Source organism: Chiroxiphia lanceolata, chromosome 4, assembly GCF_009829145.1.
Source record: "Chiroxiphia lanceolata isolate bChiLan1 chromosome 4, bChiLan1.pri, whole genome shotgun sequence".
In the NCBI taxonomy this organism is placed as follows: Eukaryota; Metazoa; Chordata; class Aves; order Passeriformes; family Pipridae; genus Chiroxiphia; species Chiroxiphia lanceolata.
Window position 1 is genome coordinate 45,726,478 of NC_045640.1, and position 25,328 is coordinate 45,751,805.

General features: G+C 37.3%; 1 protein-coding gene across 1 annotated transcript in view; it reads left to right on the plus strand.

The window, feature by feature from the left end:
• Window positions 1-25,328, plus strand: part of FBXW7 (F-box and WD repeat domain containing 7) — a 179,399-nt gene that overhangs the window by 147,570 nt on the left and 6,501 nt on the right. The window contains 8 exon segments of the mRNA XM_032686024.1: window positions 1,257-1,339; window positions 4,322-4,463; window positions 11,595-11,729; window positions 16,078-16,201; window positions 18,044-18,180; window positions 19,728-19,841; window positions 22,970-23,151; window positions 24,208-24,433. Of these exon segments, the coding sequence (XP_032541915.1) occupies window positions 1,257-1,339; window positions 4,322-4,463; window positions 11,595-11,729; window positions 16,078-16,201; window positions 18,044-18,180; window positions 19,728-19,841; window positions 22,970-23,151; window positions 24,208-24,433 (1,143 nt within the window).

Sequence of the window (25,328 nt, forward strand, 5' to 3'; positions counted from 1 at the left end):
AAGATCTTCAGTGACTGTTTTTAGGTAAAGCCATAAAGGTATAAAAACCAAAATCACAACAAAATTACGTGGACCATAAGCTTTAAAGAATCCTGCTGGGTTCGGAGTGATTTGTTTTAGGTAGGTTCGGTAGATACAGTAAATGGTTAAATAACTGTGTTATAATATAACACTAAAAAAGATCAAATCAGTTGTGTAAGAAAGATGACAACTTTTAAACTGTGTCTTAAACATGAAATTTTGAAAAAAAAGGAAGCAATATGTTATAGTAAGTCTGAATTGTAATACAAGTAGTTTATGTATTTTGCAGCCCACAGTTGTAAACAGCAGTAAACATTATTCAGTTGGCTTAAGTGCTTTGGTGTATCACATCTCAAAAAAAACCCCAAAACCAACAAAAACTCAGAAGTTGCATTTGGCATATGTATGTCTCATTGAGTCCAAAAGCCTGTGGTTAAAGATTACCCAAATATGTAGAAAGTAATCTTTATTTGTCTGCCTGGATAAATATGGCTTTCACTGGTTTCCATCTCTTTGGTAATTTTTGCAGTCTGGCTTCCCCTTTTAGCAGCTGCCCTGCTCATTATTCGGTTTTGATCATATCTAATTGCAGATGACATTCAAGACTAGGGTGCAGCATTTTTCATTCTTACCCTTCTTGGAAAAATACTGGTTAATCAGTCAGTTTTACTGCAGTTTTATAAATGTTTTCAATGTACAACTTTAAAATAAAAGAATAGACAAAAGAAAAGATACAATCTTTTTTTTTTTTTCAGGCCCTAAAATAAATATGGTTTATAGTGCAGACAAGCTACCTAAAATTTAACCATTTCCATGAGAGACTTAGCAATGAACCTGAACACAAAGAATCAAGGGCTTTAGTTTAGTTCTTTTGCTCCTTTCCCAGGAGAATAGTCAGGGAACAGTTTAGTAGATAAACTAACACACTTCTGCACACTTTTTCACATTTGAAATTTGGAAATTAAAAGAATGTAATTACAATAGATTTTAGACCCTATTAAACAGCAATAATACATACATGCACCCTATAAAACAGGTATCAAATATTGTTGAATCTAGAAACTAAAATGCTGCTTTAAATCATTTTATGAGCGTCAACTTTGTTGAAATCTGGTATTAAATTAAAGTATATTAAAGTAGAAGGTAAAAATGTATAAATTTTACAGAAGTACACATAAGTAAGGCTGGTCATGTAACTAAATCCATGTTGTTACTCTTTTTCCCTCACCTTGCAGATGAAGAGAAAGTTGGACCATGGCTCCGAGGTCCGTTCTTTCTCTCTGGGAAAGAAACCCTGCAAAGTCTCAGAATACACAAGGTAATTAAATGCAATAACAGATCACTGGATCCTGATTCCTTCATATATCCTGTCTTTCCAATTGCTGAGCCTGATTAATTAAGCTCCTCTTAAAGCACTGTAAAGCAAAGAAGAGGTGATATCAGCATTTATATATTGCTTTACTAATTTAAATTATGTGAACTGAAGATGAGTTTTAATGAAGTAGCCAGACTTACATTTCTTTGGCTGAGGTTTGTGTTTCGTTCTAAATATAACATGCCCATTTACTTAGAGACTTTTTGAGGGGTGAAGCATTCCTGATAATAAAATCAATCAGATTTTTAAAAAGGGACATAATGATAAACCCCAAGACTCTCACAAACTGGGATCAAATGTATCACTTTGCTATGGTAACAGGAATGAGAGAATGGAAATTTATGTAGGCAGAGCAGACCATCTGATCTTAACAGGAACACATGCATACTTGTTATCCATTTACGGGTTCTAGTCTGCTTGCTTGCTGCTCCTGAATGGTACCAAATCTCTTACCCACTGCTATTCCAGTCAGTGACTTTGTGGGGTAAAGCACTCCTAACCATGAGCAGGAGTAGTGGACATAACAACTGTGCTTGGATGTCACACTGCTTCCCATCCTTTTTGAATTTACACTCTTTTACATTTTTTCCCCATAATAAGCATCGTCCCTCCCAAAAGCATTGCACTTGCCTCCCAAGGCTGTCTGGAAATAGTACTTCTTTTGAACATGGTATAATAGTGTTCAGTCACTGATGGCTCTTTCAAAAGTAATTTATATTTTATTTCTCTTCCTTTAAGAGGTTTATCAGGTGATGAGTGAAAAGTTAGGCAACAATTCACAGGACTGCTTTGCAGATGTGTAAATGCTGCAGTAGATTAAAGGAAGCAATGTGTTTTTGCTGAGAGGCATGTGTTGCAGCTTCCACATTCCCCCAAGTCTCAAGGTGGTGTCTTCTCCCAGTTTCTAAGTCGGGCTAATGGAAGAACTCTCTTGTTGGCCACCATTTCTTCAGGTGACACGCTGTTCTCCACACTCCCAGAAGAGTAAACAGTTCAGCAACAAAGAAACTACACTTCTTTGTCAAGTGTGCGTGTCAGAGGAACTACTGGACTTCCACAGAAACCTGACTGATTGTTTCAGGGGAATGTTTTGGGAAAATTAAAGCATGAACAAGTATCTTGTGATACAAACTCAGATCAAAGGAAAGAGGCTTTTAGATTCTGTTTAGTATAACTGTTTTTGACTGAAAACCAGTTTACAGCAGAAGAAAGTAAAGCGTAACTGTTTTACTGGGGCAAGCTCAAGGCTACATGTTGCTCAGATCCAATAAAAGCTAATTTCAAGTGCCTTACTTTGGACCTTGAATGAGAGGCCTTGTGCTGGATCTCTGTGCAGGTGTTGAGAATGAGTAAGCTGTAATACCACATTTTATTTTAAAAATACTTTTAACTTATGTTTCTTGGATTTTGAGTCATTATTGGCATACAAAAATCCCTAAGTAACATCCTATCCTCTCTCTCCTAATTATTCAATTTTACTTTATCTAAATAATATTTAAGCAAATTATGCAGTTCTTGTACCTGCTTGTTTCCATTTTCCCTAGGATCAGGCACTCTTTAAAATTGAACAGTCTCAATGAATTTCATTTACATATAACAGGTAGAACCAGTAAACAAATGCCATTAAGAGGATCCTTCATCTCTGAAACAGTATTTTTATATCAGTTCCTGTTATTACTCAGCAAAATGAACAGTTAAAAATATGCCTGCTCAAACCGATCTTTACTTTTCTTGACCAGTTTGGGTAAATGTTAGGACATGCTATGATTGTCCTTCAGAACAAGGAAGAGTAGAGTGAAATATTTGTAGAGCATAATGAGGTAAATATTAAAATGAACTTGCCTTGCATCATTTAAAGCTATTCCTGTAGCCACTGAAAAACCAGTAAAACCTATAAGCTCATACCTACAAAAAAGCTGGATTTATCCTGCACAAAAGCAAAGGGTTTTTTGGAGTTGTACACTGTATTTAAAATTTTCATGCTTATGCAAATACTACCAGCATTCTGTATTTCCTGCTAGGGAATACAACTTTGTTATTCTGTGAACAAAGTACTTTACATTATGTTAAAAAAAAAAAAAACAAACCAAACAAAAACCCACAAAAAAACCTCAAACCCCCAAAAAACTCCAAACCAGAAAACACAGTCAGCTGTATTTCTTTAGGCTCCCACAATAGCAGCTTAATCCCAGCTCTTTTAAAAGCTCCATCCCATATGAATGAGCTGGTTTTTAACATGTCAGAGTGAAAAAATCACACTAATTCAGAGAGCACCTTTGGCTTCTTTTCCCTTTTCACCTCACCCCCCACCCCTTTAATTCCTCTGTCATTCATCAACACGCAAACTTTAAAAGACTGTATACAGTATTTCAAAGCCCAGTTCTAGATCACTAAGCCACTAGAACTGCTTGATATTATTAGATCTTTGTCAACAAAATATATTAAGAGATAAAAATAGATACCTTTTTTTTCTTTCTGTTTGAGGATAAAGTTGCACTAGTACATTTCACATACAGGTGAGATTCTGAGCTCTGGCTTCCTACAGCCCCAGTCAGAAGGCACCAGTGGAGCCTAGAAGGAAAGGAGTATCCTGGCAGGGGACGGAATATATAAACCTGAATTTTTGTAGGCAACCTGCTGGCCAGTTAACAGAGTGGTAATTTTTCAGCCCTGAAAGGTGATCCCCATTTCTCCCCAAGCTGGAGGGTTAGCGCTGCAGTGATAGAAGCAAGCAGATTTATCCAAGTGAGGGACTGACCTCTTGAGTGACCAGCAGCACAATTTTTCATATTAATGCTTTTGCATGAAGCTAAAGAGTTTCAGTAATAGTTGCAAATTATGTACTAGATTTTTTTGTTCTGCAATAGACTTCTGAATTTTCCTTAATGTTTGATTTATGACTGTCACTTTTTGTTTGTATCGTAGTACTACGGGGCTGGTGCCATGTTCCGCCACACCTACTACTTTTGGGGACCTGAGGGCAGCCAATGGCCAGGGACAGCAGCGTCGCCGCATTACATCTGTGCAGCCACCATCAGGCCTTCAGGAATGGCTGAAAATGTTTCAGGTAACCAGTGCTCAGAGAAAGGAACATCTGAAGCAGCTAACCCCCATGGTTTAAGTAGGAGATTGCTTCGGCAGAGTCAGTCCTCCTTATACATCCAGAATGCCTCTGCCATTGATTTTGTGTTCTGTTGCAGAAACAAATGGGCATCAACTTTAAGGAATTGTTGGTTCCTGTTTCAGCAAGTTACTGTAGAGACTGATAAAAAATAACGGCTTTCGCTGGTTTCTTAATAAAATAACCCTTCCTGTTTAGTACTTTCATATTTTCTGCCAAGTCTGTCAACATGTAATGGCTACGTTCATTGCCTCGAGCTAACTTGAGACGTTTTCACTTGAGACTAGTAAGCTTTAGTGCATGGTTTGCTTCAGTGCAGGTATAGCACTAGATTTGTCATAAGTCTGGTGTCTTCTAAGAATAGAAAGAAAAGGTTATCAAAAATAGATTAAAAGGAAACTCAGTGTGTATTTTTACTGATCTTTGTGTACTGAACATGTCAGCCAGTACATGTGCACATAGTCAAAGGGAGGGAGGGAAAAGGTTTTTTGTATCTTTTCAACCACCTTCAATAGCACCTAAAAACAAACTTAACCCAACAGTTCTATGGACACTTGCTCAGGTCAAAACTGAAATCTACCTGGACACCAGTCTGGGAGCACCTAAGCCAATTCTGTGTGTGTTAGTACAAACACAATTTGGGGCAGGCCTCTGCTCCTGCTCCTCAACTGTATCGTGGAGATCTCTACTGTACATTTTGCTCTGTATTTTTAAGAAGCAGGCATGAGTCCTAGTCATTGATTTGAAAAATGGAAATATTATGTCTTCCTATCTTGATTAAAAAATTGTTACTTCTAAAAACATTTTCAAAAGGAGTAAGTAACAAATACAGGCATTGTTTCAATTACTGTAACAGGCAAAAATAGAAGAGTAATATACAGTAGCTAGCATACAATTTTGCAGGCAGAAACCTGCTTTTGGCTTGATTCATGCTGCCACATAATACCATTGATCTCAATCACTGTCAGTTCTGAACATTAAAATAATAATGTAGAACCTCTTTCCTCTTTATTTTTACGCATTTATGATCTGCTTAAACCAGTGGAAGTTTGAAATTAAGGTTCTTGTACACATCATTCAGTTTCTTAAAAATATTCACATTTAATTACTATGGTGTATCTTTTTTGAGACTTTTCATAGAAATATGTCTTTTTAACCCCTAAGAATCATATTTGAATGGTACTTTGTATATATGGTAATATAATACTACATTGTATTTAACGTTTTGTAATGTTAAAACGCTGGTGCTAACAAAAGCTATTTTGTTATCAACAATGTACAACATGTATTTTCACATAAGATTGATAGTTATCGATAGTTACATATTTTAAAAAAAAGATTATGAAAGGCTGGAATGTTTGAGACACTGATGCAGACTGTAAAAGCAAATGCTATCGACTGTTTCATCACGATAAGGAAAAGTAGCCTGTAAGCCTATGAAAATTTTGTCTGTGTAGGCAAACATACGGTTTGTAATGTAGAAAACATACTTTACTAAGTGTATAATTAGATACTTCAACTTTTCAAAATACTTAGTTGCAATACTAAATGCCTAAATACTGATTTATACCATTGAAAGAGCGGCGGGGAGGGGAGGGTCTCTCCTAACTGGAGATCTTTGAGTAGCACTTATTGATCACATCTTTTTATTGTATTCACAAAAGGGAGTCCCTTATTTTAGAATCAAAAGCTTTCTAAGTCACACAGCTCTATCTCAGTGTTACATCTGCTTGCCTCCTCATTTTCTATGTGCTTATTTTTCACATGAGTTTCACGAAAGGGGCGAGTCTTAAATAGCCAATTGATAAAAGCACATTCATAGGGGAGCTAGCTCTGCCCAAAGGGCAGGATTAAATGGCACATGCAGCATCATCCTTGCAGTACAAAGTTTTTCCTGTAGAGAAAGAGGAACGAGAGAGCTTTCTTCATGTACTGTATACTGGCTAGGCTTACTTAATAGCACTCATATTTTATATTAAAATATTATTTCCAATTAATTTGAAAGCTAAATTTCCAGGGGCATGTTAGGTGGACATATGTACTGTTTCAAAGTAGAACTGTTCTTTGGCATAGCAGCTGTCAGTGACCAGTGATTATCAGTTATTTTGAGGACTCTCACCTGTAGTTAGCCTTCAGTTCTTCTCCTATGTTATCTTTTCAGATAAAACAAGGCCACTCTGCAAATATTAAGAAAACGTAAGATGGTCTATAATTTTTTTTTAATTCATTTTTTATATGTTCTTCCTGCTGTTATGTTTTATAGTTGATCAAGCCTTTTATTTTGAAAGTAACAAAATAATGCAGAAGGGAGAAACAATTGTGTAGTTGCACTTGCCCTTTAAAAATAAAGCTGTATATTGATTTTGATGAAGTCTGGAAGGAAAAAAAGAAAAGCATTTTAATAAATCCAAACCATTTAATTTCTTAAAGGCCCATTTGTTTTTTCTGGTTTGCAGTGGCTCTTGGCTTCAGGTCTTTTTAAAATCCACCATAGGAGTTTTTTAAAACTCGGTACCCAAGTGTATCTTTACAAAGAAGTTTTATTTTTAAGTTACCAAATTGCTTGCCATAAGGAAAAATATCAATTGGATGCTAAGTTCAGTCAGAGATGGTATTGCTTAAAAAATTACTAAGCTCTCTCTTTCATCATTCTTCCTACTTCACATACTTTGTTTTGTTTAAGTAATGTGTAAAAAAATTGCATTTTCATGGAATATTGATGTTGAAAAGTTGTTCCATACACACTGATATAGGCAATCACTTTGAATAACAAGTGTATGCAATTATTTTACCTAAAATTGGAAGCGGTTTTTTTCACAGCAGTTTAGATAATGTCCAAAATGCTTTTGCCATTTTTGGCTGGCAAGAGCCCTGTTCCTTTTTTTTACACAAATAGTTGGCTGAACCACCTAAATTCAAATTACTTACCATTCTCCATTTCTTATTCTTCCAAAGACGGTTGGGAATGAAAACATGTACAACTGAATAGTCCACCTCTTATGTGAAGCAGGTGGTAAAGATTGTATCATAACCAGCATTGCAGCATTTTCTGCTCTGTGTCTTGTGGTGGGACTAGGTCAAGGGTTTGGTGTTTCTTTCCTATACACCGACTGGGAGAGATCTGCACTACAACTACAGACCCTTCTTGACTGTAGCACTGTTATCGGTTTGTTTCAGAGGTATAGTGCAGACTTGTAGCAGGTCTCCTGACCATCCTGGCTTATTTTTTATTGATTTGACTCTCATGGCAGTTTTGTTACCTACGTACTCAACTGATTTCAGAAGAAACTCCTATGTTATCAAACCCCTAGCAGGGATGTAGGGTCTGAACCTGTTACAGCTCCTCTAGACAGGGTCCATCACATGTACTGCAAGTGTTCAACCCGGGGGACCAGACTGGGGTTTGGGACTCTGATATGGGTTAATGTGGGGGCTTTAGCACCAGCTGCTCCTGAATCCCTGCTGGTGTGACAAACTGCTTGCTAATGTAGATGGTGTTTCTTTCAGTGCTTATGTGCTATTTTTATCCAGACTGAGATACCTTTGAGGTGGGGGATGGCAGGGTTCTCAATAACTGATCCAAGAATTGAACAGAAGCAAACTCCAAGAAGAGCCCTTCCTGCAAGGCTTCATCATGACAGACCTCTGTTAACAGAACTTAGTAATGGAGAACAGCACCGTGAATTTAAACCCTTTAAAATAGATTGTCCTTAATGTAACTATTACAGCAAAAGGATTGCTACAAACTGTAACTGTACAAATTGAAGGCAGCAGATGAGGTCTGAGCGATAGAAAAGCATAGGCCATGGAAGAGTAGAGGTGCAGAAACAGATGATGATAAAAAGAAAGGTGGCAGGTCAGACAGGACAGATGAGATGGAAGTTGTAGAATAGCAAAGATGTTGTTTATATTGATTATAAGAAAGGGAAGACATTTACACACAATAACAAAATGGGGAAAGAAGGGATAGTTTTCAAGTAGGTAGTGCCATGGTTGCATCAGCTGCAATACTGAGTGAGGAAATGGTATGAACCAGACAAAAGACCTTGGCTGACAAATCAACACCTTTCTGAAGAAATAGGAAGAAAGAGGAGGTATGTTTGTTTAGGAATCACTCAAAGGAGAGTATCAGTAGGCCTTGCTGGCTTCCCAGTGGTTATGTGAATGAATCCTGGAGTTAACCTATTCTAGGGAGACCCCTGCCCATAATAAAAGCTTTATTTTAATTTTACATTAAAATTAAATTCAAGTTTAGAAGACAAGAAAAGCCAATTAAGCAAAAGCTTTTTAAAGTATATTCTTTATAAGGATCTTCAATTTGAAAGGGAATCGCCAGGTAGAAATCCAAGGCATCTGGACACTACACCACATGGCTCAGAAGTCTCCAGTCATCTACAGCGTTTGAAACTTTGCAAGCTACTTGGCAAGCATTTACTTTTTCTTTTTCTTCTGCAACATTTGTTCACTGTTGTTTCTTATCAAAGACACAAACTTACTCCTTACGCTCTTCACCTAATGAACTACATACAATGTTTTTGCAAATGGATTAAACTAGAGGGCGCAGAAACAGAGTTTACTAGTCTTGCCTTTGTTAACGCAAGCAGTTGTGTTTATCTGGCGAGGCTTCATCCCAGTTTTCCATGTCAGACATTTCCTTCAGAGACCCTTTACCAGCTGTAACTGGAGGTTTATTTGCTCAAGTGAAAGACTAAGGGGACAGTGTCCTAGAGACAACATTTTGTAGCAGCTGATTGCTTTAAAAAAGCCTTAAGAAGCTGCCTGTACGCATCCCCTAATGATGAATGGACAGATAAAAGAGAGTGCTGCTTTTAGTCATTAGCATCTCTTCCCCATTCTTGAATCTTTTCCCTTTTCTCTTCAGATCTGTATTATGTTTTAAAAATCAAATAAGTGTAAGGGAGTTACAGATTAAGATAGCGTACAGTGACATTATTAATCAATAACCTGTTGGTAACTGCTAGCAGCATTTGCCACAGCAGCAAACAATGCTCCTCAGGTGGAGTTGTTCTAATTTAGTAAACATAGCTGCTTATAAATTAAAAGTAGACTGCCCTTGGAAATTTAGATTATAAGGAAGTAACACAGGTATTACTTTCCCTCTTTTTAATTCTTCTGAATTCAAACACAGCTGACAGATGAGATTAAAGACTGCAAACGTTTGTACCTAACGCCAGCTAAGCTCTGGGTTAATGAAACAAACAGCAGTTGGAAAGTTGGTGAGATAAACAGTTCTTCAGTGCATGATTTATGGAGAACTGCTATGTGATGCAACTGTTTCTACTGAAAGAAATTTATAATAAAAGCTGTTTACAACAGCACTGCTGCAGCTTCGGCTGAGACATTCCTGTTTCTTTTTAATATTCTGAGGTATTGGATATGAGACACAGAAATCCTCATCTCCTGTGGTGACACTCTACATACACACAGGTGGATGGGGAATATTTTTTTTGCCAGTTTAGTCTATTTTACCAATTGCCAACAGTGCATGGAAAGGCTTAGGTCAGGAACTTTCTTCCCCTCCTGCAGTAGGGTAGGCTGTCCAGTATCAACCATGCGTTTGCTGTAGAGTGAGAGTGTGGAACTGGGGTGAGTGAGCTGCTGCACATGGGCTGCTCTCACACTTCCTGATGGAATGGGGTCACCTGAAAGTTCCCCAGGTCATCGTTTGGGTAAATGATGCTTTTATTGACATTTCAAGTATTTTGACATTTTAATTAGGGAGAAATGATGCAACATGATGATCTTTCTACATCGAGTAAAGCTGGGTATTTATCTGCTTTGCATTCGCTTTCAGAAATTCCACCTTCCTCTTCACTTGCCTCATTGTTCTGCAGAAACTGCACAGTATACAAACATTGTAGTATTGCGGAGACCGGAGTGAATTGTCAGAGTCAAATCCAGAGAACAGAAATTTAGAGCATGAGTAATAATGGTCCTGAGATACATGGCAGATTAATACAGAAATCTTAATTGTAAGGTATCTTGCCTTTTTTTTTTTAATTTCAGTTAGCCTCTTGCCATAACTGTAATATCATTTGTATGTGCTAATTTACTTGTAAGTGTCACTCTAGAAGACATTCGAGATTATGAATGTGAATCTGCTCTCAAAAACTGTGATGTCTCATTTTCTCTCTAAGGCTTTATTCGTGCTCTAATTCTGTTGCTAAATTAGTTAGTGGTAGTTGTTGTTTTTTCCTGTAGAAATTATATTTTCTTTAAATTGTTTTCACATAACAAATCAAAACTCTTTGATGAGCACAGATGAGTTTAAGACATGTTTTTCAGATGTGCAGTATATTTTAAGTTATTAATTTTTTTTTTACAAATGATGCTCCTAATCTGCTATACTCTCAATTGAGTGCCTTATTAAAATCTTCAAACTTTATGGTGCCCATTAGTAAAAATGTGAAGTAAGAAAATTACCAATCAAAATTCCCTGTTTATTCAAGTGTAAATTGATACTTACAAAATATGTGTTGGTTTATAGCCAGGATTCTGAAATTACAACATTGTCGCTTAGGGACACACTGTAATAATAAGCAGGCAGTAAGCAAATGTACTTTTAGAGAAAGTTTTTTATTTTCCTTTCCTCTCATTTCAAGATTTGGGTCTACCACATGAAATATGAAGGTTAGAAGTTACCATCTCAGTTGAATGCACAATGGAGAAAGACAGAGAGGGAACGCATTCTGTTGCAACCCCGTCGTTCTCTGTAACGTGTGTGTAGATTTCATCAACTTCAAAAGAAGCTTAATTAATTTAATTATTATTACTAAATATTATTATCTATTTAATTGCCAATCTGTATGTGTGCATATAACAAATCCTTTCTTAGCTTATGAATCAGTGTAGTAATTTTGAATATTTTGTGTTGATTAACTCCTCATTTTTGTGTCATTAGCATGAGCATTTATCTCTTGGCTTTTTATATGCTTGTATATAGGTCGATGAGCAAACTTAATTTGCCTTATTGGCAAAGCAATGGCACTTACTGATGTAAACCAAACTAGTGTGTTAAACTAAGCTTACTGTTTCTTTCTTCTTCTTTCCTTGCAGAGCTGGAGTGGACCAGAGAAGTTACTTGCTTTAGATGAACTCATTGATAGTTGTGAACCAACACAAGTAAAACACATGATGCAAGTGATAGAGCCTCAGTTTCAAAGAGACTTCATTTCCTTGCTCCCAAAAGAGGTGAGAAAAACAGGTTCATACTGGATTATGCAGCACGCTGGCTACCATCTTTAAAAACTTAATGCTAATTTTGCCAGCGTAGTGATGTCAACTGATGTTAGAGGGTCACAATCTGGTACGCTGCCATAACATGGCTGATGTAATTTCAGGTTACTGTACCTCTATCTCTCGATAATCATTCAGATACCTGGAAATACAGATGACCCCTTTAAGCAAAATCCCAGTAGCTTTAAAAATATCTTTGTATCTTAATTGGGCCAATTTAGCTTTTCTTTTTTTTGAGAACTAATTCTGTTAGGGCAACACATACAAAAATTTCCTCTGGATGTAAGACCTCTCTGCACCTTATTCTGTAAGTATAAGCATTATTTTTTAATCCTTTTAGTGGTGGGAGTTTTGTTAATGTTACCTTTGAATTTATTTTAAAGAAGTGGAGCCGTAATATCTCTACCAAATAAACCAAAAGTAAAACCAGAAAAGCACTTCTTGCTAAGGATAAAGCCAAGCCGTAATTAAGCAGACGTGTTACAGTAAATCCTTTACTGGAAATCAGATCATGTTGTATCAGGTTAAAGAGAAAGTAAGATTTAGATTTCAGTGTGTGTAACTAAATGCTGTCCACAGAAGAGTAATTCGTGATGTCCTCACAACTAGAACATGAGGGTGGATATGAAAGAGTGTAAACCCAGTTTTCTGCAGTTATTAAATAAATGTATTTTAGTTAATTTAGAAATGATGCTTCTGACCTTGATTGATTTTAGGGACTTGGAAATGTTTGTTATTTGGAGAGGGGAGGAAGTCTTATTTTCTTTTGCCAGATCTACCATATGTTGGGTTTTCTGTATGAAAATTTTCATGAGCGCTTAAGTGTTTCTAAGTCTTAGGTACTAACGCTATACAAAACAAGTTCTTTTAAGATATTTGGGTGCTAGTATTTGGTTGCTGTGTTAACATGGTCTTATTAGCTGAAGACTGTTTCTTATCTCTGTTTCTTGACATTCTTTTCTGGTGTATATCCGATTTTTGAATACTTAGATGTACAAGACCCTTCTTTCTGTTTATATACTGTCATATCTTCACATGTCAGGAAGTGTCACAGCCTTCCCTTGCTGGCTGGCATTTGTAAGGGTTGGAATCAGTTTATGCAATGAGTATTAACTTAGTACACAGGACATAAGATTAGTATTTACAGAAGCACTTTCTGCAGCAGCCTTCTTCGGGAATGGAAAGGACACTGGGGCAGGAGGAGAGTTCAGTAGGACCTCTGCATGGTTGCCATGTTTCTAAGAAGCTACCCAAAGCAGCCTTAGTTCAGAGGCCAAGAAAGACAGAAAGACTTTGTATTTTGGGGAGACATAAGATACTTTGCAACTTCTATTGATAACAGGAACTCACAGATCAGTTCTCTTTGCATGATTTTGTGGCAGTACTAATTCAAGTACAACCGGGGGTCTAGTTACACTGTAACTAAAGATCATGTTATTATTTCAGCTTTCACAATTTCTTGACAGAAAAGATACACTATATAGCAGTAAAATTTTCTTTCTCACTCGGGTTTCTTAACTCCATTGTAAACTACTCATGTTAATTTGTTTATTTTTAGTAGGTTTCTTGCCTCTTGAAACCAGAATATTGTAAGTGCTTCATGACAGGCTGACTTCACCAGTGAAGTTGGCTTAAATAATTTTTGCTTCCTAACCCCGAGTCACTGTCACCAAAATTAACCGGGTTAAAAAAACTGTCGAGCTGACTCCACCATCTCCTCTCCTTTTCCTTCACCCAGATCTCCTAAGCGGTGCTGTCCTCAGCTGTTTAATGCTGGCTGCAGTGGGGGGTGACACACTGAGCTGTGGGGGCACGAACAAGTTGTTAGGGTCAGTAATTCTGTGAGCAGGCTTCCCTACCAAAGAGAACACGCTCCCTTGAGTTGTCGCTCCGTGTTAACATCTGTAGTTATCTCCAGTGCTGCTGGATGCAATGCAGTGATTTTATGACTGAACCAGAACAAGGAGATGATGTGGATGGGAGGGCTTTGCTTCAAAACCTTTTCTGCAATGCAAAGACAGTAACATAATAGCCCAATAACCAAGAAAATGTTTACTTTCCTCCTAAGGAAACATGCAGTCAAACAATTAATCTGAAATAAATACTCCTGGTTTTTTGCTGAGACTTTAGAAATAATTATTCAGGTTACTTATTTGTGAAAATGAGGTCTAGAAACCAACAGATGAGGAGTGTTGCTGAAATCAGCCATAGAAATTTTGTTGGTTCCATGTGTGTGAGTGAAGAAAAAAGGCAAGAGACTGCTTACTGTTGGATATTATTAACACAAGAGCAGAGAGTAGTCCTAAATCCAGTTCAGTCAGAGGTCAGATCCTTGCTACCTGAAGTTTTCTTACAACTAGATCCATGAGCTGAGACAAAGGGACGTCATCCTTTATACACTACTAATCTTAAAGTCAGCTGTGGGCTGTGTTGACCCTTGATGACCATTTAGACAAATGTAGTCTAAAATAAATGTTACCCATATGTAACCTGGTTTAGAATCAGTTGGCTCACAGGTTTAATTAATACCATCTTAGCAAGTGTCTGTATCTGTAGAGTGATATTTAAACAAACTCTGCTGTCAGTTGAGGAACATCCAGCAAAAAATGGAAAGGGTCTGTGTCATGTTTGAGTCTTGCTACATGCAAAACTATGTGATGTGTGTGAGGAAACAACACTTCTTCAATAATTTTACATGCCAGGAATTAAAGCAGAAAGTCCGAAAGGAGAGATACAGTTGTTCCTGTAATAGAGAGCCTTACACCAGATCCTAAATGCTGATTCCCTGAGCAGGGACAGAGGAAGATTCTTCAGGTTTATGGCCTGGGATGCCTGTGGGATCTAATGCATAATTTAAGACACAGATCCCTCAAATGTGGAGTGGTACATGCTGCCTCTGAGCTGCAGGTGATGACTTGCAAACAAGGTGTGTGTGCAACCAAAATGCAGTTCTGACATACTGAATTTTTATTTCCTGCTCAGTTGCTGGCTGGTCTAGATTACTGAAAGTAAATGTTTCTCACAAAATAAGACCTCACAAAAATCTGCTGAGGTCAATAGCCTACAGTTATGACTTCCTTACTAAATTTCAGTCTGTGCTTCTTTGAAGGGCAGGCTCTATTTATATATATCATAACTTCAGCTGAAAATTAAATTCAAAACCCTAAACACAAAAAGATATGGCAAGCAGAACTAAAAGTGGATGATCTGATTTCCTTGACAGCTTCTGCATCCTATTAGTTACTGACAAAGACCCCACTGTTTCATCATGTAAGTAGTTCTCTGCATCACTATTTGTCAATATTTTTCTTTTTGTAGAGTTTTTACCTATGAAAGGGACTTTCCTGCATCTTACACTTATTTTCCATTACTAGGGAGATGCATTGTTGCTGACAAGTACAAAAGCTGTACTCGGTCATCATACCCTTAATGGTAGCTGTCCTAGTGTGTTGGATTGGTTTTTAGATGCCTCTGCCCCTGTTTAAGACTTCAGTACATCTGAAGATATGTGTAGAGATTTTGGGGGGTTTATGGTGTTCACGATAAGGCTTAGTTCAGTCAGCCAAGGTCTGAATTCTCCCAATAACCTTTAATTTCATGTGGAAAAGCTCATCTTCTGTTTATTTTCATTGGGATTTCCCATGTGATTTTGGTACCATATTGTACTAAAGTTACATACTTAGATCCTTCTGCGTCCCAGTCCGTAAAATCCTTTGTAACACCACCTAAGAATGTGTTTGTGTTCTCATCAGAAAATGAGTGATACGTACACTGCATTTCCTACCACTGCAGAGGGTTTTTGAGCTCAGCTGCACATAACATTTACTTGTTCTGTATTTGGGCTTTCTGAGTGATGTTATTCATCACAACATACATCCCTATTTGCTCACACAGTGAGTGCTGTACTTTGTAGTTCAACTCTCAGAATAACTTCTGGTGTACTTGTTAGCTGAAATAACATAGCCATAATTACTTCAGTAATAATTCTGCTAATGATTCACAGTAACATGGATTATGTTTTTTAAAAAAGCATAATAATGATTTCAGCTGCCATCTACTTTCTTGCAAATACAAGAATCATTTTGTGATGTGGTCTGTATGGGTTTAGTTACTTAAGATGATTGTTACATTCCCACATGCCCACAGGAATAAACTGGAGTCTGTTAAGTTTCTGAGATTGTTTAATAATTTAGTGTTTCAATTTTCTGTATTTCAGCCCCTGATGTGTGATAATATGTGGAGTTACTTCACTTTTCTTTTCAAAGGCACTGCAGAAAATACATTTTCTTCTTATTTTTTACAGCTGGCACTGTATGTGCTGTCATTCCTGGAACCCAGGGACCTTCTGCAGGCAGCCCAGACATGTCGTTACTGGAGAATTCTGGCTGAAGATAATCTTCTCTGGAGAGAGAAATGCAAAGAGGAGGGTAAGGCTGAGCAAAAAGATGGATATAATGGTCGAAGTGTTGCTATCATAAAAAGTGCAGTTAATTTACATAATAAGCTTAAAGTTTTGCGAAGGCAATTTGTGTGACTTTAGATTTAGTGCTAGTTATGCTTTTAGCTACATGGTTTGTATCTCTGTTGAAATAGGAAGCAGAAATAATCCATGGAGTGCTAGAAATGAAACTAGAGTTTAAGTTTGAATGCCCTATTTATACCAGTTGTATGTTTTTAGAAAACAATTGGGTTTGCTTTTTAAGGGTTATTATACAACCAAAGTAAATGAGAGCTGAGATGTAAAACTGATAGAGTATAGTCTTGCAGTTTGTGACACGGAGGAAAAACTGTTTGGTCAGTAGAAGGGCTGCTGTAATTTCACGTCACTTGTAGGAAAATTAACACAGAAGTGGCACGTGGTAGTGAGAGAAGTTGCTAACAGGATTGCTTAGAGAGGAACACACAACCCATTAGCGACACAGATATTATCCTGCTTGTGCCAAATCAAGAAGATAGGTGGTTCAGCAGTAATATGAATGGGGGTAAAAAAAGAGTCCCAGGAAAGTAGCCATGTATTTGGGCACATGAATAATGTGCACAAAGCTTTTATTTTTAAGGAGCATTATATGAACGAGGAGTTTGTTCTGGGGGGCAGAGCACATGCCTGTGGTCACTCTTAGACACAGGCAAACACAGGGCCACGTCCAGACTGTATGGAGACAAGGACTTGTGAGAGGTTGATGCAAAGGCTTCAAAAAACATGACGATGTCAGCGTAGCTGCCTTTTTGTAAGGGCACCTAAATGAATTTGTTTTCTTTTGCAATGGGTTTCTAACCTCTTAAATCTCCTCTAAAGATTCTCCTCTTAAAAACTTAAGTGAAAATGGATTAAGAGGACAGAATGAGAAAAAAAGAGAAGGTTGAGAAAGGAACGAGCCTACATTTGTGAGCTTACGAGTAAGACTAAATGCATCCAGGCACAAGAGCACAGACAAACAGGCCAGTATTGCAGCTTGGTTGGCCTCTGAGCTGCTCAGTAACGTGAGAGCACCGTTAATTCAAGACTTGTAGGCAGAGACACCAGAGGCAGGGCTAAAGGCAGAGGAGTGAAATCCACATATTGGCAAGAGACTAGACTCCTGCCAGTAATGAGATGCAGTGGAGAGAGGAGCTGCATAGAAAAAAGTGCAGGGTGAGAGAATTGTAAAAAAAGCTGTATCTGTAGTAGCAGGGCTAAAACAAAGCACTACTGCTCAAGTGTCAACTCAAAAAGGGCATACCTATACTTAAATTCCAGCCAGGAGAGGAGGACAATGGCAAAAGCAGTCATCCTTTCAAATCAAGAAAGTAATTAAAAGCTCACTAATACGAGGAGTCACAGTGAACTTAAAGGCAATGAAGATGGGTGACCATAGTGAAGAACCACGGACAGAAAGGTTTAATTCTTGAACTGTTCCAAAATAAGCATATGAGTGATTATGGAGCTTTTTGGACAATACTCCTTTGTAGAAGGCAATATTCTGCTGCATTGCCTCAGAAAGGGGGATCCAAAACCAAGCTAGTAGGTTGCCAGCAAGGAATGATGAATTAGAGCATTTTCAGCCATGATTATGGTAATGATTATGTTGAACCAACAAGGACAGATGCAGAATAACTTGCTGAGAAGCAGGGCAGTATCCCTGACACACAAAGAGTGCCATGCAGGAGGTTCTTACGTCTCGGCTGAATTTAATGTCAGGGGTCGCTGTAAAGATTTGGGAGGGAATGTGTATGCTGTGGGGTAGGCTCATCTCTTCCCCTCCTCACCCTTTTTTCTAAATCCATTTTAGGTATTGATGAACCATTACATATTAAGAGGAGGAAAGTAATAAAACCAGGCTTTATACACAGTCCATGGAAAAGCGCCTACATTAGACAACACAGGATTGATACCAACTGGCGGCGAGGAGAACTTAAATCGCCTAAGGTAAGGTTCTGAGCTCTGTGCACGGTGCCATGAACAAAGCAGGATCAACTTGCACATTGTTTTTTTTCCTTTGGACAAACCAGACTGTCCATGCACAAAAAGCAGTGTATTGCTACAGAAACAAATAATTTGTATTTTAACTTACCTTGGGTTTAAATTATATTCTGAGCACCATATTGGCAAATCGAAGTGTTATTCTTCAATACAGCAGAATTCTTTCACTACAGGAATTTCTGTACCATTTTATGAATTCCTATAAATATGCCAGTCTCTTTGAGACAGATAATCTCAGGTAGAGCTGGGCCATGTTGCAACATAAAAATACTCTGCAACTATTCTGTGATTAATTCATGCTTTATTTTTAAATGACTTCATTCCATGTTAAGATTTTTGTGGGGTTTCTAAATATTAAAATTCTTTTAATGACATATGTATGTTATCATTACATCTTTTCCAATATGAAGATAAGAAGCAGTATTTCAAACCTTTTGTAAATAAAATACCAACTGTCTAATCGAACCTGGTATTGAACAAACAGTGAGAAATATGAATAAGACCCATACTCATGGCCTTTTAAAGTTTTAAGGCAATTTATCTCCTTTCTTAATTACTGTACAACAAAATAATAAAACTAAGAACAAGATAATTCCCATGGAAAACCTATGGCTGTATCCTGCTGTTTATTTGGCCATGACTTATGTACATCTCTGGCAAGGGTTCTATATTTCTTGCTTTGATATGCCACATCAAGTTATCTTGGAATTATTATTAAAATTACAGCCTCTGGCATTATCCAAATGCCATTTCATTTCAATGAACATATTGAAAAAATGCTCAGATATCTTAAATAAAAAATTCTTCATCCTATGTATTCTGATAAGGGTTGGTTTTGCTGTATTGTGATAAAAGATACAGAATTTTTCTAAAATCAAGTATTGAAAATCCCACCTCTATAAAGCAACATTCCAATCCACATTTCCAGTGCATTAAATTGTTGCTTTTGTTTGTATTTAATTGAGTTAATGGTTTTCTAGTTTTTTACTTTGGTGCTGCCTGGCATTTAACACAATACAATACTTGGCTGGTAAGGGAAAAAATAGATGTAGTCAGCCTTGACCACTGAAATACAAATACTCAGCAAATAATACAGGCCCATCCTTTTTTGTTCAAGATTGAAACAAAAGGTAACAGTAACTCAACTGAAAAATAAAGAGATGGAATAACTGTAGAGGAATCGAGCAATGTTCAGTTACTAATTCAGGCTACTTTTGTTAGGGATTTTTCCTGGTACTTTTAGGAGGTTTACCGTAGCTGTAGTGTGCTTGCTAAGCAATGCAGCATCACTCCATGGAAGGAGGAAAACACCTTCTTTGGTCCCAGCTGGCGGTAAATTAGACTTGACACACGGGATTAAGGGGCCTTATTATTACTGAAGCAACTCTAGCATTTTGCAATTTATGAATCAGAGGAGCATTTTGTTTCTACTGCTTCTCTCTAATCTGCTGCGTTAAATTGTGACTGTACCTTTTCATGTTCTTCATTGTCAGGTGCTCAAAGGGCACGATGACCACGTGATCACGTGCCTGCAGTTCTGTGGGAACCGGATAGTGAGCGGCTCTGATGACAACACACTCAAAGTGTGGTCAGCGGTTACAGGCAAGGTAATTTGGCAGCTTTGCTGAATTCTTGAGGAAATGAGCTACAGGTAGAGCACTGGCACATCAAAAATGCTGCTGTGCCATTAGACCACTTTGCAGGGTGGCCTTTAGCGCCGTCTGGGGCAAGAATCAGAAGAAGTAAACGTGTGGGTCACCTTTTCCCACACAGAAACCTGTCTAGTTCAAAAAAGTCACCTTGATGTGAAATTGCAGTGCTGCTCGTGTTACCACTGGCATATATCCGTGTTCTCTTGGCAATTCTGCTATTCTTGTGGAGTCATTTGTGACATGGATTTTAAAGAATTTGGACAGATACATTACTTTATCTTCCTTAAAGCTTAATTTAGGCTGTATTTACCCTTCTGGATCCCCCTTTCTCACTTGTCTTCTAGCATTCTTTCCATTGTTTTCAAGTTCTTGAAATGTGGTGTTTGTTTTACTGGTTCTGATTTCAAATACAGAGGTTTTTTTTAATTCTAAGCTACTATATTGCTGAGCCACAAAAAAAAAAATTAACTTGCTTTAGGTTTAAATATTTCCTATTAAATTAGATCCAGATCAGTCAGGAATTTAATAAGCTTCAATAATTTAATTTTGGCTTAGAGAAGCAAACCAGTATGTGCAATCAAAAAGACAGTACTGAACATTTCACTCACATTAGAACATCATGGCTGCTCAGCCCACGGGTTTTTTGTTTTGAGGTGACTGACTGACCATGGATCAGTCATACATCCAAGGATGTAGAAAAGGCCTTGGAAAAACAGAACGTTTTCCTTCTAGACTGGTATTGTGTGTACTTAGCTTGGTTTAATGGTACAGGTAACAACAGGGCAGCTATTGAGAATAACATGTTTAAATGTAAAAGGTGTCCACTTCATAATGTTGAAGCTGAGTATATTAAACATTTGTCATTGCACGCCCAGAAGATCCTTGAAGGGATTGTTAATACTACTGTGGGTAAGAATAAAATTACGAGCCATAGGCAGCCTCACCCTGCTGCTGTTGGCTTCTCTACAACAAACTGTCTAATGAAGGATCTCATAAAGAAATTTACATTTTTTTTAATTGAAAAGGGCAACCTAAACACAAATGAAAAATACTTTCTTTGTACATATCGTACTCCCAAAAGCAAAATGTTCCTTTAAATATATAAAATTGAGCACAGTAGCATGACTTTACAATTATTGTTCAGTAATTTTTTGAAAGTAATTACAAAACCTAGGGTGACTATTTGCTCTAAACCTTTAAGAGAGCCAGGAATTGTGTATGAAAAATGGAAACGTGCTGTAGCAGCCCTCCTGCTTACTGATGCTGAAGAATTAATAAAATAAAAAAACCCTAAAGGTTGGTTTGTGCAAATGAACATGACTAAATAATTCCCTTGACAGATGTAAAGCCCAAAATAAGGATACTGTGTTCTTACTGCTTTAGCAGGATGATTTCTTAAAATATGAGCACATTGGTTGAAATAAGAAAAAAAGAACTGTAAAAGTGACTAACAGCTATGAACTGAAAAAGATGGATTTGATAGCAGTAAATTAAGCAAGGAGCCAGGAATTGCAGAAGACTGTTTAAAAATTGTTAAAGAACAGGAAATCTATGTACAGCAAAAAAGCAAGGCATTTACAAGGATGCTTGAGGATATTAACAGAAAGAAAGAACGGGATATTAACAATAGGAATTAGTATACTGTCATTGATGCAGAAAAAATACTTACTTTGGGAGAAAATTCATGTGATGGAAATACAGCATGCAGTGATAATAGAATATTTCAGCAGAAACTCACAAGGATGTTAAACAACTACCAAAGTTATGGTTTTTCTTATTACAGTTGAGCCAGATAATCTATGTTTGATGATTTTTTTTTTTCCTAAAGTAACCTGTGGGGTAAAATTATCACTTTTTCAAAAGGTATGAGGACAATAAGATCCAGGACAGGACAGTTAGAAAGCTAAAATGTGTAAATGTTTACATGGAGTAAACTGAAAGACTGGGTATTTAGGATACATTATCTCAGATAAAAAATATTGGACTACATCAAGAGGAGTCAACTAACAGTTAAAGGAAGGCCATGGCAATTAATGCCACTTAGCATTAGATTACAGAAAAAGATATCCTCAAACTGCCTTGACCTCTTTTCTTGTGCAGTTACGGGTTTGACTGATAAAAATAATAGTGCAGAAGTAGATGGCTGTGTGCACTGCAAGACTGTATCCCCACGACAAAACTGAAGAAAATAGAATAATGCAAAAATCAACATGGCACATATTTAAATGGGTTAGAAAGTGGGTAATTATAGAGATCATGTTGTTAAAGTAAATGCAGAATCTTCATGAAGTATCTTTCTGGAGGAGTCTTGCATGGATCTTTCCTCGTCTGTGCTAATTACCATTTATTGCTGCCTGGTGAGAAAGTGTATGTAGTCATTATTTGTAAGGCAAACAGGCTGAGAGACAGAGACAAGTCATTGTTCTGGGAGGATGGGGGTTTTATAGAAGTAGGTGTGAGCAAACAGTCTGTACATGGTGAGAAATCATGTCATACATTTGGGATCAAAGAAGGTAGGCTGTGCTTATGTAGTGTGGGATCCTCTCCTGGGCAACAGTAAAGTCTGAAAAAGGTTTGAAACATGAATTTTTTTGCAGGATTGATGTTGTAGCTAAGGCTTACAGAGTGGGATGTCTCTTGGATAAACAAACAGAAAAATACAACAAAAGTATATGGTTTATAGATTGGTGGTAAAACTACCAAGTGAATGCTCTCTCCACTTTTAACACACTTCAAAAAGCTATTGGAAATCCTGCAGTGAGTCAGAAAAATGCCAGGAAAACAACTCAAGGCTGCAAAACATGTCCTTGTATTGAGAAATTTGGAAATATGGTTTAGTTTGTCAGGGGGAAGATTACAGGGAAAATTCCTTATAGTTGAAGTACCAACAATTGAGAGACAAATTTGATGAATATTTTGTAAAAGTGGAATTTTATTTTTTTTTTTGTTCAATCAGAAAGCAGTCTCCAGGGGTATTCTGGCTCTTACTATGAGAGCCAACTGTTACTTCCAAGATTGCTTTTCCTTAAAGTTTCCATTCAACTCTGTCAAAAAGGTAAACTAAGGAAAATGTTTCTTTTCAGTGTTTGAGAACACTGGTTGGGCACACAGGTGGAGTCTGGTCATCACAAATGAGGGACAATATCATCATCAGTGGATCTACAGACAGAACGTTGAAGGTTTGGAACGCTGAGACTGGAGAATGCATCCACACCTTGTACGGACACACCTCCACCGTGCGTTGCATGCATCTCCATGAGAAAAGGTACGGATTTGTCCAGAGTTACAGCCACGGCTTCGCCTGTAACTTACACACTTGTATGCACAGAAAATGCTTGTGAAACTCGGGTACCTCATCCAACATGGAGTGAAACACAAACCAGGCGAAACATAAATCAACATAAGGGAGGAGATGATTCATAGAAGCAAAAGCATAAGAATACTAAATGAAGAACTGAAAATTGAGTCATGTACTTCAAAAAGTCACATTTTGTGTTATTTCAAAGCTAATTCCTTGTTAAACTGTGATCCAGTCTCCCACACTGAGTAATTTCTCCTTTTGTCAGTGCTATAAACTTTTACTCATTTTAAACAAGTGACTTTCTAAGTATTGTCACTGCAGTACTTTATTTGAATTTTAACTGATTATAACAGAATTTTTTAATAGTAAACCACGTCTTGATTCAACAAACATTTGCAAAGCTCTGTTATTTGACTGTGGTATGGAGCTGTTGACAGAGAGCTTGTTGGTTGCATTTCTTTTTTGAAGAACGATGAGGTTTTTCCATTATAAATTCTATTAATATTAATTCCTTCTTGTTTCTGTTCCTGCCTAAAAAAGCTTTTAATAGTATAAATTGAGAAAAAAAAAAAGTCAAGCAGAATAACTGTTATCTGTTAAAAGTAAAACTTCTAAAGATCTTTATTTAATTGTTACAATTAGTAAACTCAGTCATTAAAACAGAATGCTCATAGCACTGGCTGGAGTTTAGCGTGTTCATAAGCTTTCATAGGTAGATACAACAGTCCACAGAATTATGGCATCGTTTTGCTGTTCAGGAATGAAGTGCCTTTTTAAATACTGATTAATTATATCAAAAATACATATCCTGAGGAGGTAAGTAGAGCAAGGAAGAAGAACACTCCAGTCATTTGAGACCCTAATAAAATGTCACACCAAGCCTGATCTTCAATGGCTGGTGGACTAATGCTATCTGATGTCCCAAATTACAACTCATAACTGATGTATACCCAAGTTTAATTGTTTTAATACTTTTATGTCCAATGCTAAGTGCAGGAGGGGTTTTTCTTGTTCCTCCAGAGTGGTCAGTGGGTCTCGAGATGCTACGCTGAGAGTTTGGGACATAGAGACGGGCCAGTGTTTACACGTTCTGATGGGCCACGTAGCTGCAGTTCGGTGCGTTCAATATGATGGCAGAAGGGTTGTAAGTGGTGCATATGATTTTATGGTCAAAGTGTGGGATCCAGAGACAGAGACCTGTCTGCACACACTGCAAGGGCATACTAACAGAGTCTACTCGTTACAGGTATGTGATTTTCATCTGCTGCCTTAGTTTTCCTTAAGTAACATTTAAAGTCAGTTTATTTCACCTTGTTTATTAAATTGTGGGTACCTACTCCAGAATTATACAGACCACAGGAATATAGAGGCATCTGTGATAAGCCCCTCTTTCATTTTGTTACACTATCTTAATTTAGAAACTGAGATGTTTTAGAGTAGAATTTTTTTTAAAGGATCCAGTACAATAAAGCCCAAATCTTTATATCAGCAAGTTATGTTGTTTTGTGGGTAGATGGGTTGGTTGGGATTTTTTTTAAATCTTGCATGTATTATGTAGCTATGTTTTTGCTTTACCCAAGAAATTCTAAACTTACTGCCTTAAATAAATAAAGGATATAGTTATTGACAATGTGCCAAAAAAAAAGCATTGTATTAATGTTCTGAGTCATCTGTTTATCCTGATTTTTCTAGTCCCATCTTCCAGTTCCAAACTATAATTCACAGTAAGGCTGAACCTAAGATTTTAATGATCCTATGTAATACTCCAGCCTTCTACTTCCTCTTTTCTGAGTAGAGGCAGATGTACAGCTGTGAGGCTTTTTCAACAGAAACACGTTGATGTAGGAGCAGATTATTATGGTGCTACTTTGTGGCATCTCTCTATTGCCTACCAGTTACCCACAAAGCTGGCAAAGATGCACACAGACCTCATGTCTCAGGTCTTCTTACCTTTACTAACCAAAAAAAAAATCTTATTCATTCATAGAGTCAAAGCATCACTTCCAGGCATTGAGAGGCGAAAGAAATTAATTTCATGCTTGTGCCTGTTCTCACCACAATCTGGCAGGACTTGAAAAAGAAATTAACAAAGACAGTTCAAAATTGGGAAATGGCATTCAACATGTAACTGCTCTGGTTTG